Below are 19,462 nucleotides of genomic sequence, written 5' to 3' on the forward strand. Positions count from 1 at the left end.
ACATATTGTTTCATGGGTTAACTCACTCAGATGAACTTTCTGCAAACTGAGGGGCCATTTCAGAGCAACAAACTCTTCTGATGCTGCTATACAGAGCAACAAAGATCAATTGGTGAAGGAGTAGATAAGTAGGGCTTGTCTAAGATGTCAGTTGAAGAAGTAGAAAAGTGGGTATTTATGTGTGCTTATATATATCTGCAGGGAGAGGAAAATGTGGTAGGAGTGCTGATGTTAAGCCATCATTGATGAGACACTCAGGCTCTTAGCTTGAGCAGCTAAAACAGCATCAATGGCTGCAGGAACAAGCAATGACAGCTATCTATAAGTCTGCTATTTGTGTGAGCTCCAAGGAACATTTACCATTCAGTATGGAGTGAAAAGTAGTCCGAAGATTTTTGCATGTGTAGGTGTGCTTATGGTGTTAAATGCAAAAATGAGATGTGATATTCCAAGACTAATACACACATCTCATACACCACATGCGCTGTTGTCAATCTTGGCAATTAAAAGTGAGATTCAAAGTTGAATTTGAATTATGAAGTGAAATTTTTTTGCTGGCATGATTGACAGAAAAATCTAGAACAGAAACTAAAACACAGTTTATCATGATATGTAGACTGAAGATAAAACAGTTAAAAGATACTCAGACAAAAAATTAATTAGGTGGATAACAACCAAAAATGATTTGCAGGGTTGGCAGGTAGTCAGTATGAAAAGAAGAGGACAAAGAGAACAGCAGTAGGATGTGGACAGAATGAGCGACCCACACTGCAGTTTGCCTGTGATTGTTGGAAAAACATTGTTCCACCTACCTGATATTTAAATACAGACAGGAGGTTGCAACCCCGTAGTATGTTTATGAGCACCTGAATAAACAGGGATGCTGCAGGATACACAAAAAAATGCTGCACAAACTAACATGGAAAAGAAATCAATGGATTCATTTTGTCCACTTTTCAACCACACTATTCCGCCCACGTAGGCATGACTTTTTGGTCTTTCATTCTTTTATATGTTTCTCTTTTTTCTGTCTATCTTCTCCTACTTCATAACATAGCCTCTGTCTTTTGTTTTTATCAGTAAGTCAAACAAGGAAGTTTCATGCCAGAATTACTGAAACTACACTGACGAGCGGCGAGTTGAAGTATGCTCACACGGGCCATACTAACATGTTGATGTTTATCAAGCAAGTTTTACTATGTTTAGTATCTTGATTTATCATTAACATATTTGTGCTTCATACAGATGTTGTATTGATATATAAATAAGGCTGTCATAATTATAGGCAAACTAATTAGATTTTGGTATTTGGTTATAAACTCAATTGTTTAGTTGAAGTGGATTCTTTACAGAATGAATTTGTGTAAATTCAATCAAATTTCATCCTGTATTGATATTTGGAAGAGCTGTCATGGTAAGTCATCAAATAATAGCTCAATTTCTCTCAGCATCATGGGATCTCCATGGTGACTCAGGAAGCTGAGAGGAGTCAGAGGAGTCAGAATGTTTCATCCTCTGTCTACAGAATGTCTACCCTAGATTTCATGAGTCTGTCAGGTAGTTTAGTTTGTTTAATTGTAGAAGAAGAGGTAGATGAACTAATATCCCATTATTGTTATCCCTAGAGCTGTGTTTCTGGTGTGGCTAAAAAGAGGGTCTGATTTAAAATATAGTTAAAGGAATTTTATGTCAACATACTGCCTGAGGTTTGGTCATTCTGTGTTAATATTATGATGTACAGTTTGAATACTATTTCTACAGAAATAGCTGCAATGGATTATTTTTGGAAAATAATGAAAACAAACCACGACACGTGATATTGTCAGTACTGCGTAGCAAGACTCAACAACAATGGCAGATTGTCTTTAAGCATTGTTTGATGCAATGCTCAACATTGTGAGCATTGCAAATTTCTCATTATTGGATATCTGTCTGTCTGTCTATATATCTGCCTATCTATCGTTGGTGTGGAGTGTTGTCCTCTCTTCAACTAAAAAGATACTTCAGCCACATGTACCTTGTTGTTCATCACAGCATTCATTATCCCTGTGCCCCTGTTCATCAGGAAAATGAGTGGAGCAGATGCAGGAGCATGCTTCAGACAGGAAAAACTGATATCTCTTCTATAATTTGCAACCTGACTCACTCAGATATTAGGATAAAATTCCACAACCGTCTGGCCTTCACACATTCCAAGCAGCTTATAAAGCAGCGATTTTGGGCGGCACACTGATTACTGTTTGAGTAAAATTTATTTTAAGGCGCGTACATGTTTGGTGTCGTTTATGTTCTTTGATTTTTTTACAGAATAAATTAAGTTAATCATTAAAAGATAATAAATAATAAGATGTGGCTTATTATTTTTCTATGACATTAACTACCCAAGCAAATTTGCACAGAAGCACAGTGATGCCTTTCCAGATCCTTTGAGCATACATGCAATGATGATGGGCTTTGGGGCAAATTAGATAACTGTCATGTTCTTGTGAACATTTTCAGCATTGAGAAGAAAGGAAATGGTGACTGATAAGGGAGCTAGAAGAGAGTGAGATAAGGGTTAAGGCTTTACAGGTAAACCTCTTTCACACACTGTGCTCACTCGAAAAATAAAAGCAGACAAATCTGAGTCCTGTGACCTGCAATAACCTGTATAACAGTTTTGTAGAAGTTTAATTTGTATTCCCCGCTGTAATGTAAATGAATAACCTTTGTCTTTGAAACCAAGGTGACACAATATTGATAATGTTAATATGTGTTATGACTGTACCACTGGAAAATTACTTTAACACAAATTGGGAGAAGAAAAGAACTTTAATAACGCAAGAAATATGCACTGGATTGTTGAAGAATTTTACCGTAAAGGTAATGTCATATTGTTTGTTTTTTCAATTTTCATCCACCTTTTCTCTCTGGAGCTGTTTTGATGAATATTTATATCTCTATGGTGATGATATTTTAAGCTGAAAGGAGATGGTTGATATTGATCCCATAATACATATCCAGGTTTGATGTATGGCTTATGAAAAAGCTTTTGATATCTTCCCTCCACAGTGTAGCCCAGCCTCCCACTGTTTAGGAAGCACAGTAATGGTCTGCTGGATCAATGGCCAATAATCATGGAGACACAATGAGCCTGTAGTCTTTCTTTGTGACTTCCGTAAAATCTGATGAAACAAAGGAAACAATGTTTTATCTTCTGTAATAAGAAATTACCTCTTTTTCAACTTAATTAGAAAATAATCTGCACCTTTGTTTCAAAGACAATATTGAAACTCTCTCTCCTCTCCTTTCCTCTGCAGGCCTAACCAGTGCTGACACTGCGGTGAATATGCGTAAGGTGACTCATCAAACAATCAGTGATGAACTCTCCAAAACCATTCTCCTCCCCTGCCTCTTCACCCTCCGCCCGAGTTCATCTCATGAACCCCCCAGGATTAAGTGGACCAAGGTTTGGGGTCAAAGGGGTTCTGATGGCATGCAGAGAGAACAGTCAGTCCTGGTAGCCAAAGACAATGTGGTTAAGGTACGAGAAAGCCTCTGAAGTAGCGTGTGAAATACGGAGTTTTACGGTTCTTGTAAAGCACAAATAGCTCAGTGTGTCTGAAGTCTGCTGCTCTCTATCCCATTTTCATCATCACATGCACTCCTTCCAGGTGAAGAAGGCCTTCCAGGGCCGGGTAGCACTTCCTGGTTACAATGCCAACCGCTTCAATGCCAGTCTTGCTCTGACAGGGCTACGTTCTAGCGACTCTGGTCTGTACCGCTGTGAAGTTGTGGTAGGCATCAGTGATGAGCAGGACACAGTTCCCTTGGAAGTAACAGGTGAATACATTTTGTTTTGATCAAGACATTTTAATTTTGAATTTTCATATTTGAATTGTTTTCTAGTCACAGTAAACAACAAAAATGTAATATATTATTATATTACAAATATAGTAGTGTATTACAAATACTGATTGTATATTATAATGATATATTCTGCAGGACGAAGTGAAGTTCATGACTTCCCAGCAATTTAGAAATTTTAATTAAAGAAGCTACACTCTGCTTTTAGGCATTTAACTGGGTTTTTATCTCGAATGATCCATAGTTTAAGTCTGCTAGCTGTGTTTAATCAGAAATGATGAATGGTTCATGGTCATACTTTTGAATCATTTGAGACAAGACAGACACTGCTCTCATGAACCTGGTTGTTTCTGTGACTCAATACCACCTCTCGGCAAATTTGATACTACCATCAAGTAATGGCTGATGATGCACACTAATTAGCAACATTTATGTCTTTCTAGGTGTTCCATGTATTCATTTACACGATCATCTCAGCCAACTTTCCATCCTTTGAGCTCAGTTCCCCATTGCTCTGAAGGTTTTCCTCCAAGAATAATAATGATCCTAATTTCCATGTCAGATGAGGTTGTTTACAGTACATGATCTATGTATGATCATGGGAAAAGATGAGGGAATTAGATGATATTAAACAGTATTGACATAGAGCTGTGCTGCTTGTGTTTAAATCCTAATGAAACTAATAAGGCAGGGAACCAACAGTGTACACAGTTGTTAAATAGCATTGCTTTGAGAGTTTTGTATGGCACCCTGTGGTGTAACTAAATTCCAATACCATACACTACACTATCTGGATCCGGAGCATCTGTACCTGGAGGTACCTCGCATTAGAAGAACTATAATTACTATTATCGTAATGACTGCAGGTAATCAAACAGTGCATTAACCAATGCACACTAATCTGTTCTACTGTTAACATAACCTCAAAATGCCCAGTGGTCTTATTCGTCAACCCAAAGAGAACACATTACCATCGATCACCCTCTGTCGCTGAGAGATACAGTCACCCTCCACTCAGATTTCCTGTGTACAGTTTTTATTCGGGTGTTCATACTGTATTTACATGGGGATATTTGTATGTGAGTGGTTGTATGGACCACCATAAGTTCAGAAAAACACAGGAACACCTCATCTTTCACTGTGACTCCTGTCATTATGGTCGGGATGCCCCACATCGTCTCCCTTTTGGTCAGTTGATCACAAAACAACAAAATTTACTTCAAACAGAAACCAATTATGAAGCTAGTGAGGAGTAGCCATCTCCAGGGCTTATTGTTAATTAGCAGTCACGCTACACTGACATCTTCACACTAATCCTATGGAGTATTTAAGGAATTAATTTGCAGGTATTGATACTACTCAGCTATATCAATATAGTAATTCACACTGCTCTTCTCATAGACCCATCTTTCCTTTTTTCCTCTGCTACCTTAGTCTGACTCACTGCTTGTTTTGTGTACATTTCTTTTCTTGGCACACACTCACCGGTCAGTTGGATGTCTCACCAGCTAGAACACTGTGCCATTGATTGTTTTTGTCAGCTGACATCTGTGGTGAGATATGGCTGCACAACATTAACTGCTGTGAGGACAAAAGATATTATTTCAGCGCTGGCCTTGTTAATTGTAGTTTTCTTGAACAACTTCTGCACAAGAGCTTTGGTTGCTATGATGTTCTGCGTTGGTGAAACATTACCTATTTATCTTTTCACGTCCTGAATAGAATCTAAAAATTTCAGGCACTTTAGACACAAAATCCCTTTTTAATATTTGGTTCTCTATATATAGCTAATATGATCCTGTAAATAATGTCTCATTAGACTACCGGTTAATACTAGTCACATTTAAAGTTCAACTTATTTTAAAAATAATATTCATAAATTAAGTATTCATTATTAATCAGCATCATCTCTGATATGAGGACACCTTATCTTAAGACTCCTAAAATAAGTGTGTTATATGAATAGAGCCACAGAGATAGGCTTTCTGCTGTATTCAAAGAACAGCTATTTCTATAATGTGTGCAGAAGCTGCCAATGGTGCAGTGTTTAAAAATCAAGAATAAAAAGTAATGTCCTGTGGGAATTAGTGCTAATGTTGGCAAGCTAGTTTATATTGAGAAAAAAAAGAGAGAAAAAACTTTATTTCAGTGCTTGTAGGCTACTGTATGTATGAGTTTCACATAGTCTCATCAACAACGTACCACGTCTCTTAGCAACACTGTCCTGCAGACATATCTCAGAGCCCGTGCTTAAAAATAACAAATCCATCAAAAACAGTTCAATCTTCTTCGGCTACCGTATCATTATTTACAAATTATTAGGGTATTAAATTATTTGTATTGCATTTTAAAAGACACAGGCACCTGGACAACGGGTAACCCAGAGGTTAGAGAAGTGGACTACTAGCCCGAAGCCTAGTCCAGTGATAAGCTCTCCTCACAGCCAATATTAACACAATAATAGCGTTTCATTCAAATCTAAACTGAAATGTAACAAGAAAAAAAGTTGAAAAACCAACATTGAAATGGACGTGGCAAAATGGCTTGTTAGATATAGGAGCTTTAAGACCTCAATGGCACTTCAATGTGAATATGGTCAACTGCAGGTAAACAGGGAAGGCATTGCCTCTTGGAGAAGCATCATCTGCCATAATGACTGAAAATCAATATGACTCCAGTGTCAATGTCCCAATCAGGCTCAAACCTTATTTATTGGAGGAGAGTTCAACCTGATGTAAATAATAGTGATAGCAGTACTTGTTATAAAAAGTTCAATGGTCTTGATTGACAAAATGTGGTTGTTTTATGTAAAATGTATATATGGTGGTCATCACAGGACATACAGTAATGACAGGGAAGGGAGATGACTCACTGCTTTCCATTGACACACACTGGATAAAAATAGTAAATCAGAATACTTCCGTCTGTGTCTGTAAATGTATTCAAATGAAGTCAACATCCAGGCGTACATTACTGAAGAGAATGACAAAAACATATGTACACATTCATTCATTCATTCATTCAAAGAAAACCTTTCTATACTGAGTTAAAACAGACTCTTATAGGGATTAAGCTGGTTCCTTACACCCAATAATGCTGAAAGTGCTGGAGTATGAAGTTCATGGCTTGACTTCAGGCTGAGAAAACTGCTCCTGATGTAAAGCAGGTAGATATGTTATGAATATTAAATAGATAAGGGAAATACAGCACATTAATAAATGCCTTCAGAAAATGTAAAATTGTTAATACAGCATTTATGAGTATAGCTGAATTAAATCTAAAGAAGAGGCCTTCGTGTTATCTATTTGCAGAACTCTGAGCTAAAAGCATTGTCATCTATAATAGACGTTCATTCTGTTTGTTAGCAATAACTCTGCTTGAGAAAACCATGAGAATAATTAAAGGGGTCTACTAACAGCCCCATGCATGTAATCACATTTGTTTTAGAGGTTTATTCTGAAACCGTATGGAATGTTTCAGTAGAAAACAGAAAAAACACTGAAATTATTACGTGACTAATACCAAGAGGAACCATCAGGCTTTCTTTTCAGATGAAGATAGATAATATGGGATGGGGAGCTAGAGAGATAGAGGGGGAGAGAGAGAGAAGAGAGAGGGGGGGGAGAAGGGGGGCAGACAAAGAAAATCAGAAAATCATCAAGACTGAGTGGCTGACCTCTCCTTTTCCTCATCCACCACTGCTGATGAAGAGACTGATCGCAGTGGTCATGTCTGGGTCCACTCTGTGTCCTCTGGACTCGGAACGGTGGTAGTGGACTGCAGAAACTTGGTTCTGAGGACAAATGGATGAAGTAGAATCATGCGCCTGTCAACTGCAGTTGATTGTGTGTATTATTTAAGACGATGACACTTAACGTGTATCTTGTTGCATCGGTCTGTTGTTATATCTTGTCTTCCATAAATCATCAGGTGTTGTTTTAAATGGAGCAGTGGGAGGTTTATGACTCTTTCATCACCTTCAGGGGGCATCACTAACAAATCTCTCATCTTCCCACACCTGAGAAATATCTATGTGGTCCTGCACCTGCTAACTGCACTAGAGGAACTCCTGCAGCTGCAGGAAAGCAGAGATCTAATCCGAACATTATGACATACTAATTGCTTCTAAAACAAGGCTCCAGAGACTGACTAATAATGTCCATGTAAGAGAAATAACTACAGCTAATTTGCTGAGGAATCATACAAATATGGTTTAACTGAACATCATAATGTCATAATCACTCAAATCACTGTAACATGGATGTGTCCATACGTGCCAGCTTGGCTCAAGTGACTTTTAAACACAGATCTGTAACCACTCTTATGCCATTTTGGCTCAGGGGGGAACCAGTTCCATAAATGGTGGCATTTCTGGAAGTTGGAGGAACAGCCGGTCAAAGCCAGCAGACAAATTGGATTAACGATGGATGAAGGATTGGCTGAATCAGTTGTTCAGATAAAATAAATATTATGCATTATTTGTTTGTAATGTTGTGTAGCGCACAAAACACCACACTGCCAAGGGAACCACCTGCTCAGTGGTTGTACAATGAGGTCTCCATACAGTCATAAAACATGCGGCTGTCTTTTAAATGGTTCCTTCCTCCTCCTCTCCCTGGAGTCAGTGTGGATGTGTAGCGAAGCAGATGATAAAAATAGAGGTACTGGACATCCAATTCTCATGTGGAATAGGAGTGGATTTCCCAAACTGAGAGTAACCTATTTCTCTGCTGTGTGTGTTTTAACCAGTTGGCTAGAATCACTGTTTGAACAAGACAGAGAAGAATTGAGTTGTTTGGGAATAAAGAAATACAAAAACTAGATTGTGGTTTGTGTCTTTGTGACACACAAGCACAAATTGTCCTGCTTGCTTCAGTTGCCCATAGCCATGCTCAAATTGCCACGCCGTCCTCCATCTCTCAGGAATCTCTGTCACTCTCCTAGACAAAGCCAGCAAAGATAAAGGAGCTGTGTTAGCAGCCAGACACCCACTGGCTTTTATCTGGCAGAATGATCATCAGGGGAGCTGCACTGCTTGACTGGCAGACAGAGGTGGGAGGTGAAGGAACGTGGACACTTCTGAAGTGATTCCTTTTGCATTTAAGTGGAAAATATGCTCCTTTCACAGCTAAGGGAATTGTGTTTCACTTTATTCCTAGTTGTGACTTCCAATTGTCATAAATTGTCATTTGTGTATTCCTTTTTTACCATTCGCCAGCTCGTCTATGTAGTCCCATCAGACAATATTCAACAGGGTGACATTGAGCATGTCATGTGAAAGGAGTAAAGTAAACATCACCATTGTTTGTCATGTACTGTATCCAAGGACAACCTCTCTTTATCCTAATGAAAAGCATAGTGAGAGTCTGATGCAAATGAGACTCAGGTAAGCAGGTTGCACAACCTGAATGCTGTTGTTTCCTCTTGCACAGATGGAACATCAACACACAATGAAGATGTCTAGAGTGCTTTCTGTTTATGTAGCCGTGAGCATGTACATGTTCATGCTTTAATTGCACAGTGTTGTGCTTCATAAACATCTCTTTGACCCATTGGTTGCAGGTCATAAATTCATATGATGCATTTCTGGAGTCATATGTTGTGTCACTTTCTGGCTTCAGGTGTGGTATTTCATTACCGAGCCCCCCATGACCGCTACACCCTGTCCTTCCTTGACGCCAAGAGGGTATGTGTGGATAACTCAGCAGTCATAGCAACGCCAGGCCAGCTGCAGGCCACCTTCGCTGATGGATATGACAACTGTGATGCTGGCTGGTTGTCTGACCAGACTGTACGGTATGTTTTCAACTGTGCATTATTACAAAGTTTATACAGGTTAAAGATATTGTTGGAATAACTGTTGGGCAGCATGATGGCACAGTGGATAGTGCTGCTGCATCACAGCCGGAAGGTCCTTGATTCAGCTGCACCTGAGGCTGACTTTGCATGTTCTTCCTGTATCTGCTTGAGTTCTTTCTGAGTTCTCAAGCTTCCTCCCAACACCAAAAACATCAAATTTAGTGAATTGGTCACTCCAAATTGCCTCTAGATGTAAATGTGAATGTGGATACAGTATGAGTGGGTGTCTGTCTTTCTTGGGGGCTCTGTGATAAACTGGTGACTTGTCCAGGGTGGACCCGACATCTCGCCTATAAAGACCTTAGATAGGCTCCAATGTTAAATGTAACACGTATGTGTGTAGATGGCTGAAGATGAGATGATTACAATCATCTCACCTTCAAGAAGATGAATGAATAAAGAACTGATTCCTGCTGTTATACAAAGCAGGAGCTTTGATAATAATAATAATAATAATAATAATAATAATAATAATAATAATAATAATAATAATCTATACTTTAATTATCCCTCTTGGGGAAATTCTTTTTACACTCACACTCACACATGTATATATATGTGTTAATTACACACATGGGTTAGAGGTTACAGGCCCCTGAACACAGCACACACTAGGGGCCTGTAGGCATGCAATTAGTAAGAGAGGACATACAGTGATACAACGGAGGTGGAGTGACTGGTCGCGCACGAGGGTCACGCCCCAATGAGCATCTTGTAGGGGGGACGGCGCCTTGCTCAGGGGCGCCTCGGCAGTGGACGCTGCCGCCCCAATATTTGGGGCGGCAGTGGCTAATGCTACTAATATTGATATTAGTAGCATTAGCACATTTCCTGTATTCTTAGTAAAGTGCCTCCGTAAGAAGGATATATCACCATAGTAGTACTAGTCTGATCTACATCCATCGTCCAATATTCTAGTAACTGCACTTTTGGTCCAGATTAGATTCCATCCCGTGGCACTTTGTTGTACCTTCCATCTGTCTGTATATTCTTTTTTGCTACCATTTGACTTTTAACATTTAACAAATGAAGTCAAATGAGCCAAAATAATTAGATGATTATAATGCTACGTGGTAATTTATTTGATATAATGATAGACCAAAAAGCAACCAAATCTCAAATCCAGTGGCCAAACACCACTCCATCAAAAGCCTCTGATTGTCACATACGTTTTCGCTGTATCCTGAGCAGAGTCTCCTGATCCTGACAGTTATCATCAGTCTTAGGTTTAAAGCAGACACATTTGCTGACAGGTCTTGTTTGTTGGACTAGGTTTCTATTTTAAAATGTCTACCTGACAACTATTCAAGCCTAGCACTTTTGATCATTTGACACATGATCAAACGGTGTAACAAAAATAAATGCACTTTGCCGCTAAAATCATTCCTAAAAACAGAATAAATGCTGAATAACAAGAAGCGTGGCAATCAGAAATTCATTTAAAGGCTTTTGTCTTTTTTTTTACACAAAATGGGTAAATAATTGGATCTAATTACTTGTTGGCACTTTGGAAAGGTGATTAATTTCATCTGCCCCCTCTGAGCTGTCTGCCAGCCTATTGGTAGTGCTTCAGCTTGTGACCTTCCATAAAGTTAACATTACCTGTAAGAGCTCATCTCTCCACAGCGCTCTCCACATCTGCATTTTAATTTCAAATCACTGTTACTGCAGCAGGAAAGCAGATTGAATTGTGTTTCTGACAACTCTTTACAGCCTTACTGTGGCGGGGCATCTCCCCTTATTTTGTACACTCCTTCCGTTCTGCACTCATGTTGTTTTCACAAGGGAGCTATCTAATTGGTCCAGATCCAATAGGCTCTGACTGCACATCAGCCAGGAGAAAAGGTTCCAATTAATACTGTGGAAAAATATAGATATCAGCCTTCACTTCATCAGCTACCAAGCAGAAATGAAGAGGCTGAGACGGGAGATGTGACAAGATGTACCTCTCTTGTCATTCTGTGATGAAAACAAGTAGCTATTTAAGAAATGGGCAGCAGGTTCATGGTGAGGTGCAGGCAAGTGTGTTTGCATTTGTGTTTGTATCTTGTTCCAAGTACTTCATAAGTCCTTCTATGCCCAGCGTAATCTTTTAATCAGCGTTCTTGCCTGTGACCCGGTGCTGCTGGAATCAATGTTCTTGTGGAATAATTGCTCAGTTGGAGCTTGAATATAGATCGCTGTTTTCTCAGCCCCACAGGCATGCCAAGGCACCGAAGGAATCTCTAATTTTTTTAACCTCCACTTGACTTCATGCATACAAGCTCCAAGCACCCCCTCCCCCCGCTCCTCTCTGTACTGGATTTCTAGTATTGCCAGAATATTAAACACATCTAACTGGTTTTATGTGTATTTGTAATACATAAAATCTCACATATTGAGCAAAATATTTAAAGCAAGTAGGATATTTTAACTGAATTATATTACACTTCACATTTCATTCAGTTTCAGGCGAATACTGCATGGCTCTTTTTTTATTTTTATTCTTTTGGTACTATTTGTGAGAAATATTTGTATACTTAAAGTTGTTGTATTTGGGGCAGGAAATGTATAGTTCAGTCTTCATTTAATTTTGTATGCTCCAGAACACTGACTCATCTCCAGGGAGCCAGGTTTGTCTGTGACTGCCGATATTAATCTTCTTTTCCCCTGCCTCTCTCTCTGCAGGTATCCCATCCAATCACCTCGGCCTGGCTGCTATGGCGATCGCGAGGACTCACCTGGAGTCCGTAACTATGGCAATAGGTCCCCTGATGAGCTGTTTGATGTCTACTGCTTTGCTAAGCAGCTTCAAGGTAGGTGTCAGGATTTTCAGCCATAAATTTTGGTTTAGTCATGCACAGGTCAACTAAGCTGTGGGTGTACGGCGCAAGAACGCTGTGACCAGGTTTAATAGTCTGTTCACACATTAAAAAGAAAAGAGGGTAGTAGGAGAGAGAGGGGAGAAGAGCTCATGAAAATGAGAGGGAGCCTCCTATGGACATAAGATAAGTGGGTCAGTAGTGTTATCCTTTAACTTCACTTTTCAATTTGCATTTACACAAGAGGCAAAATCCCACGTCGGGTGGATATGTCTTGAACTTATGATTATCTTTTATCTTGCTAACCACTCCACTTTGCAGCTATTGTCCAGTCAATTAGCAGCTAAAGCAGTGAACATCAGGATGTAATAGTCTGCATATAGAGAGCTTTGAGGATGATGAATTTGAACAAAAAGAAACAAAAGCTAAGGCAGACGCTTAAGGAATCAAACAATGATCTACTCTAAAAAGAGCTTCTAAACAAAATCATGGAGTTTGCATTAAAATAATCTGCTTAAAGTTATTTCAGGCATAAAAGTTTGGAGTTGTCCATTGCAAATGAGCAACTATCCATAGCTTATATCCATGGAAAAAAATAGCTTTAAAAATGTCCAAGAATTTTTATTGGTAAATCTGCCATCATTCAATATCCAACTGCAATATCCAGTACATTGAGGAAATGAACTAACATGAACTTATTGGTTTGACAAACCATAGCTGAGGTGTTGGTTACAGCCAGTCTAAAAGCTTCTTCTTCCCCTTTCGGCCTTTCCCTTCAGGGGTCGCCACAGCGAATCAGTTGCCCCCATCTAACCCTGTCTTCTGAATCCTCTTCTCTCACACCAGCTACCTTTATGTCCTCTTTCACTGCATCCATAAACCTCTTTGGTCTTCCTCTCGGCCTCCTGCCTGGCAGTTCAAAACTCAGCATCCTTCTACCAATGTAATCACTATCTCTCCTCTGGACATGTCCAAACCATCTCAGTCTGGCCTCTCTGACTTTATCTCCAAAACCTCTAACATGGGCTGTCCTTCTGATGTACTCATTCCTGATCCTATCCTTCCTGGTCACTCCCAGAGAGAACCTCAGTATCTTCATCTCTGCTACCTCCAGCTCTGCCTCCTGTCTTTTCTTCAGTGACACTGTCTGTAGACCAAACAACATCGCTGGTTTCACCAGTTTTGTACACTTTTCCTTTCATTGAAGCCAGTGTAAAAGCAAAATACATGTAAGTTCAACAGATCTGCCAAGGTAGCCCAGATTCCCCATGAATTGTCTTTTGTGAAACTCACTTCTTATTTCAATTTGCAGCCACACTTCACTGTATTTGTGGCACACATTTCCTTTCTAAACAAATCAGTAATGGAGCTTGCCTCCATCGGGTGCCAGAAAAATATTTATCTCCGTGTCTGAAATAGTCTGAATAATTATTGCTTTTAAGATTATTTTAATGATGGCTGCTGGCTTTTGCTATTCCTTAGATATTTAGATTATGATAGAACTCTGGAAGTAAACTCGAGTTTGTTGCCACATCTTGCCACCAGATTTCACCTGTAAACACCATCAGTCTCTACTGTGCTAAACTTTCTTTAAATGTTGGGATCACTAAATGTTGACAATATTTTACAGTCACATTAAAATCCACGTCCAATCCAAAGCAAAATTTATGATGGTTGAAGGCAAAAATGTTTATATATTTCAAAAAGACCACCACAGGGGTCGTCTCATCTGGGTCAAGTACTGTCAGGCAGCAGCACCACAACTTTAATGAGCATTCTAGTCTTGGGATTTATCTTAGCTATTGTCAGGCGATGTGAACAAACATAGTCAACAAGGTTACGGTTTGGATTTACAACATAAATCAGGAGAATTATCAACTTCATTCAATCAGAAGATAATTATCTTCAATCAAAGTAAAATTAGTAGCTTATTCATAGAGCGGTATTTAAATAGAAGCTTAATTAATACATTCATACCAGTTTTTCAACATACAAGAGATACACACCCTCTACACATCGGACTTCAAGCACAACTCGGATACATGCCACATACAGAAGTACTCCGATGACACTGCGATTGTGGCATGTATCCGGGAGGGTGATGAGGGGGGGTACAGGGCATTGGTGGCTGACTTTGTGGAGTGGTGCCAACAGAACCAGCTCCAGCTCAACGTCTCCAAGACGAAGGAGATGGTGCTGGATTTCCAGTGGCCACCCCCCTCTCTACAGCCAGAGATCATCGAGGGCAGTGAGGTGGAGGTGGTAGGTAACTATAAGTACCTGGGACTGCAGCTAGACAGCAGACTGGACTGGTCACTCAACTCGGACTGTATGTACAAGAAGGGGCAGAGCAGGATGTACTCCTGAGGAGGCTGGCCTCCTTCAACATCTGTCCTAAGCTCCTTCTCATGTTTTATCAGTCTGTAGTCTCCAGTGTGCTGTCATACGCCATTGTGTGTTGGGGGGGGGGGGGCAGGAAAAGAGATATGGACCGTCTGACCAGACTCATCCGTAGAGCTGGCTCAGTGGTCGGGCTGAGCCTGGACTCTGTGGAGATGCTGCTGGAGAGCAGGACCATGTCTAAAGTCAGGGCTATCATGAATAACACCAGCGACCCCCTGCACACCACCTTCTCCCAGCAGAGAAGCACCTTCAGATTGCTGTCACACAGCGCCTCCACAGAGAGGCTGAGGTCCTCATTCGTGCCCCGTGCCATCAGGGGGTACAATGACTCTCACAGGAGGAGCGGGGGGGAGGTGGCGAGGTCTGCATGCGGTTGAATGGAGGGGAGGAGATGTCAGCCTGTGCTGCAGTGTAGTGGGGCCAAGGTGTTGTGATGTTTTGATATTAGATAGTAACGCCTTATATTTTTGAGCATTGTGAGATAGATATTAGATATTAGATGTTGTGATATTGTAGTTATGATATTGGATAGACTTTGTAATATTAGATAGATATTAGATATTGTGATATTAGATAGTGACGCCTTACATTGTAAGAAGGTGTACCTTACCCACCATGTGGGCCTCCTGGTAATTTTCACCTGCACTTTTTATTTTTAATTATGTAATTTTATTTAATTTTATACTGTTTATATTTTAATTATAATTTATATGTCCTGTTAATGCTACATGTGTCTGTTAGTGTAGTGTACGTCTTGTGGTATGTCCTTTGGTGTCAGTGTTCCTTTTTCTCCTGGTGTTTATCCAGTATTTATTCATTTTGTAATGCCTGAGCAGTGGATATGTGCAATTTCCTCCGGGATTAATAAAGTATCTATCTATCAATCAATCAATCAAGTTTTATTTATATAGCGCTTAATCATGGCAGCAGACATTTCAAAGCACTTTAACAGACAGAGAAACCCAACTGAACCCTCAAGAGCAAGCATAAGCGACAGTGGCGGGGAAAAACTCCCTCCATGAGGAAGAAACTCCGGACAGGACCCAGACTCTTTTGGGCGGCCATCCGCCTCGACCGGTTGGGTGGAAAAGAAATCAAAGGAAGACAAGAACAGCATCAGAGAGAGAGAGACAGAGAAAGAGTGACAGATAGGCCAGATAGAGACAGTATCAATATGGTTAAGGTTGCTAAAGTCAAGGCACAATTACAGCTGCGTGGATGACTGTATGGCGGCACGGAGAAAGAAAGGAATCAGGACCCCAACCAATGGATAGTTGAGGGGTGGTACTGGTGGGCTTGGAGGAGAAGGTCCACAGCACATGGAGAGATGGGGGTGATACTGGTGGGCTCGGAGGTGCAGGTCCACAGAGGAAGGTCCACGGCGGATGGGCGGATGAGGGGTGGAACAGTAAGATGACACCAAGGAAGAGAGGCAGCAGGACCCCAGTCGATGGTTAGGTGAGGGGTGATACTGGTGGATGGGAGGTGCAGGTCCACATCAGATGGTCCACAGTGGATGGGTGGATGAGGGGTGGAACAGTATGGTGGCGCGGAGGAAAAAGGAAGCCGGAACACAACCGATAATTAGGTTAGGGGTGGTACTGGTGGGATGGAAAGAGCAGGTCCATAGAAGATGGGTGGATGAGGGGTGAACCTGAGAAAAACCTGTGAGGACATAGAGCACAGAGACTCCAGGGAAGAAGTTTAGTTAGTAGGGTGTGATTGGAGACTTGGAGAGTGAGATCGGACAAGAGGAGGAGTAACAGAGATGGTTGGAGAAAAGGGGGAGGAGAGAGGAACTCAGCGAGTCTGGATGTTGAGTCTCCAGTAGTGTAGGTCTATATGAAAATAAACGTAGTAACCTAAGTTGCCATTAATTGTAAAATTTATGAAAAAGAAAAGTTTTAAGTCTAGTCTTAAATAGTGAGAGGGTGTCTGCCCCCCGAACTGAGGTAGGGAGGTGGTTCCACAATAGAGGGGCTTGATAGCAAAAGGCTCTAGCCCCCGTCCTACTTTTATAAATTCTAGGAACCACCAGTTGGCCAGTATGTTGAGAGCGTAATGCTCTAGATGGATTATAAGGAACTAAAAGTTCCTTCAGATAGGTCGGTGCCTGGCCATGACGGGCTTTGTAAGTGAGGAGGAGTATTTTAAAATCTATCCTAGCTTTCACAGGAAGCCAGTGCAGAGAAGCCAGCACAGGAGAAATATTGTCTCTGGCACTGGTCCTGGTCAGAACACGAGCGGCAGCATTCTGAATTAGTTGAAGAGACTTCAGCAACTTTTTGGGACAGCCTGAAAAAAGTGCGTTACAGTAATCTAGTCTGGAAGTGATGAAAGCGTGGATTAATTTCTCTGCATCACTCCGTTTTAAAATATGCCTGATTTTAGCAATGTTTCGGAGATGGAAAAAGGCCGTTCTAGAAACCTGCTTAATGTGTGTGTTAAACGAGAGATCCTGATCAAAGATGAAACCTAGGTTCCTAGCAGTGGTTTTGGCCTCAAACGTGATGCCATCCAAGGTTATTGCATCACTTGGCACTACATCCCTAACAGTTTTTTGGCCGAGCACAACAACCTCAGTTTTATCAGAATTGAGATGCAAAAAGTTATTCATCATCCAATCTTCAATCCCTTTGATACACGCCTGTAATTTGCACAACTGGCTGACTTCGTCAGGTTTAATCGAGAGATATAATTGGGTATCATCTGCATAACAATGGAAGTTGATGGAGTGTTTCCTTATCAGAGGAAGCATGTACAAGATAAACAGTATTGGACCAAGAACCGAGCCTTGAGGAACTCCATAACTAACTGTAGTTGACTGAGAGGAGTTGTTATTAACGTGAACAAACTGGGAACGGTCAGTTAAATAGGACTTAAACCACATCAGTGCTGATCCCTTAATACCAATTGTTTGGTCCAGTCGTGCCAGAAGAATACTATCTATCTATCTATCTATCTATCTACAAATCTACCAGAGAAGTCATTGAAATCATTTTGATTTCTATGTTTCTATACATGGTTTGTTTTACTTCACTTAGATTTATCTAATATAGGTTAATCCTTTTATTATTTTCAGGATATAATTACATTTTTAGCATTTCTTATGCTACTCACTTCTTGTATAATCCCATTCTGGCTCCCTTGGATCATCATATTCAACATGTTCATCTGCTAATCTGTTTTTAATCATATATAATCATATTTGTGCAACTCAGACCCACCTCCCTTTGAGCGCTCTCTATTTTGCTTGCCAAAGACTTGTTTTTGCATCACGGTTATATTTCTTCAACTGAAACCCCACCTTTCTTCAGCTTTTCCTTTCTTCATCTGATACATTCACAATGTGCTTACTTTTAATTTGTCTTAGATTTCCCCTTTCATCTGTTTTGGACTTTATGTAGTCTATTCTTTTAATCATTGATGTAATTATTACACAGAAAATGAAATCCGTTATTTTTCATAGCAAAAAAAAATTTTCTTTACATCAATTTCTACTTCTTTTTGCCGAGACTAAGAACTCAAGGGAGGGCAATCTTAAATCTGTAGTTTCAAAATGTTGTCAGGCTAACAAACCTGCTTCAAAACACCCAAACCTGAACACTCTGTCTCTTGTCTTCTCCAAGGTGAAGTCTTCCACTCTGCAGTACCAGAAAAGTTGAGCCTGGTCACCGCCTCCACCCACTGCCACTCCCTTGGAGGCCAGCTAGCCACCGTCGGCCAACTCTACCTCGCCTGGCAGGCCGGCCTGGACCAGTGTGATCCTGGCTGGCTTGCCGATGGTAGTGTCCGCTATCCTATCAATGTCCCACGGAAGAACTGTGGTGGAGATGAGCCTGGGGTGCGGACAGTCTACAGCAACCCCAACCGCACCGGCTTCCCTGACACCACGGCCCTGTTTGATGCCTACTGCTACAGAGGTACTGACACCTTCATTGTGGTAATTGTCATGGAAACAAGAGGAAAAGTCTTAGGATCCTTGTAATTAATTACTGCCAAATGTTTGTGTCACACATGAAGTAGTTATAAAAAGATTGCGTGACATTTGTGTCCCCTGGGTTGATTAAGGGTTTGTATTTTGTTTGTACTAAAGCCTCTAAGGAAGAAAGAGGGAGAGAGACCGAGTTTGAGAGACACAGGGAGAGAGGGGAATGCATAAAATGAAACCAATGGAGGTTTGCAGTGTTTCTGTGTCTGACCTTGTCTTTTATCATGCGGCAACTGAAAACAGAATAGTTAATTTTATCATTTGGATTGGCTTCACACTACAGTCTGTTCACTGATATTTTATAAATCATCAAAGTTCTAAACTGTATTTCTGCTTTTCTGACACTCACTGTTCGGACATATTTGACAATCAAATTTTTACTGATAAAAAAAGACGTTTTCATCTTTCACAGCTTTAATTAAACTTTCATGAAACTTTCACTGAAGCGAAATATCTGCATAAACCAATAATTTTAAATTATTAAAAACTGCACAAGAGCAGAGCAGCAGCATTTGTCAAAACAATCAGCAGATCGATGGACCTCTTCATTGTTCCAGAACTT

At 40.4% G+C, this 19,462-nt stretch overlaps 1 protein-coding gene across 1 annotated transcript in view; it reads left to right on the forward strand.

The window, feature by feature from the left end:
• Positions 1–19,462, forward strand: part of ncanb (neurocan b) — a 130,386-nt gene that overhangs the window by 40,414 nt on the left and 70,510 nt on the right. The window contains exons 2-6 of the mRNA XM_068320405.1: positions 3,300–3,523; positions 3,654–3,822; positions 9,468–9,642; positions 12,373–12,500; positions 18,539–18,832. Of these exons, the coding sequence (XP_068176506.1) occupies positions 3,300–3,523; positions 3,654–3,822; positions 9,468–9,642; positions 12,373–12,500; positions 18,539–18,832 (990 nt within the window). The remainder of the gene's footprint in view (positions 1–3,299; positions 3,524–3,653; positions 3,823–9,467; positions 9,643–12,372; positions 12,501–18,538; positions 18,833–19,462) is intronic.

Source organism: Antennarius striatus, chromosome 7, assembly GCF_040054535.1.
Source record: "Antennarius striatus isolate MH-2024 chromosome 7, ASM4005453v1, whole genome shotgun sequence".
In the NCBI taxonomy this organism is placed as follows: Eukaryota; Metazoa; Chordata; class Actinopteri; order Lophiiformes; family Antennariidae; genus Antennarius; species Antennarius striatus.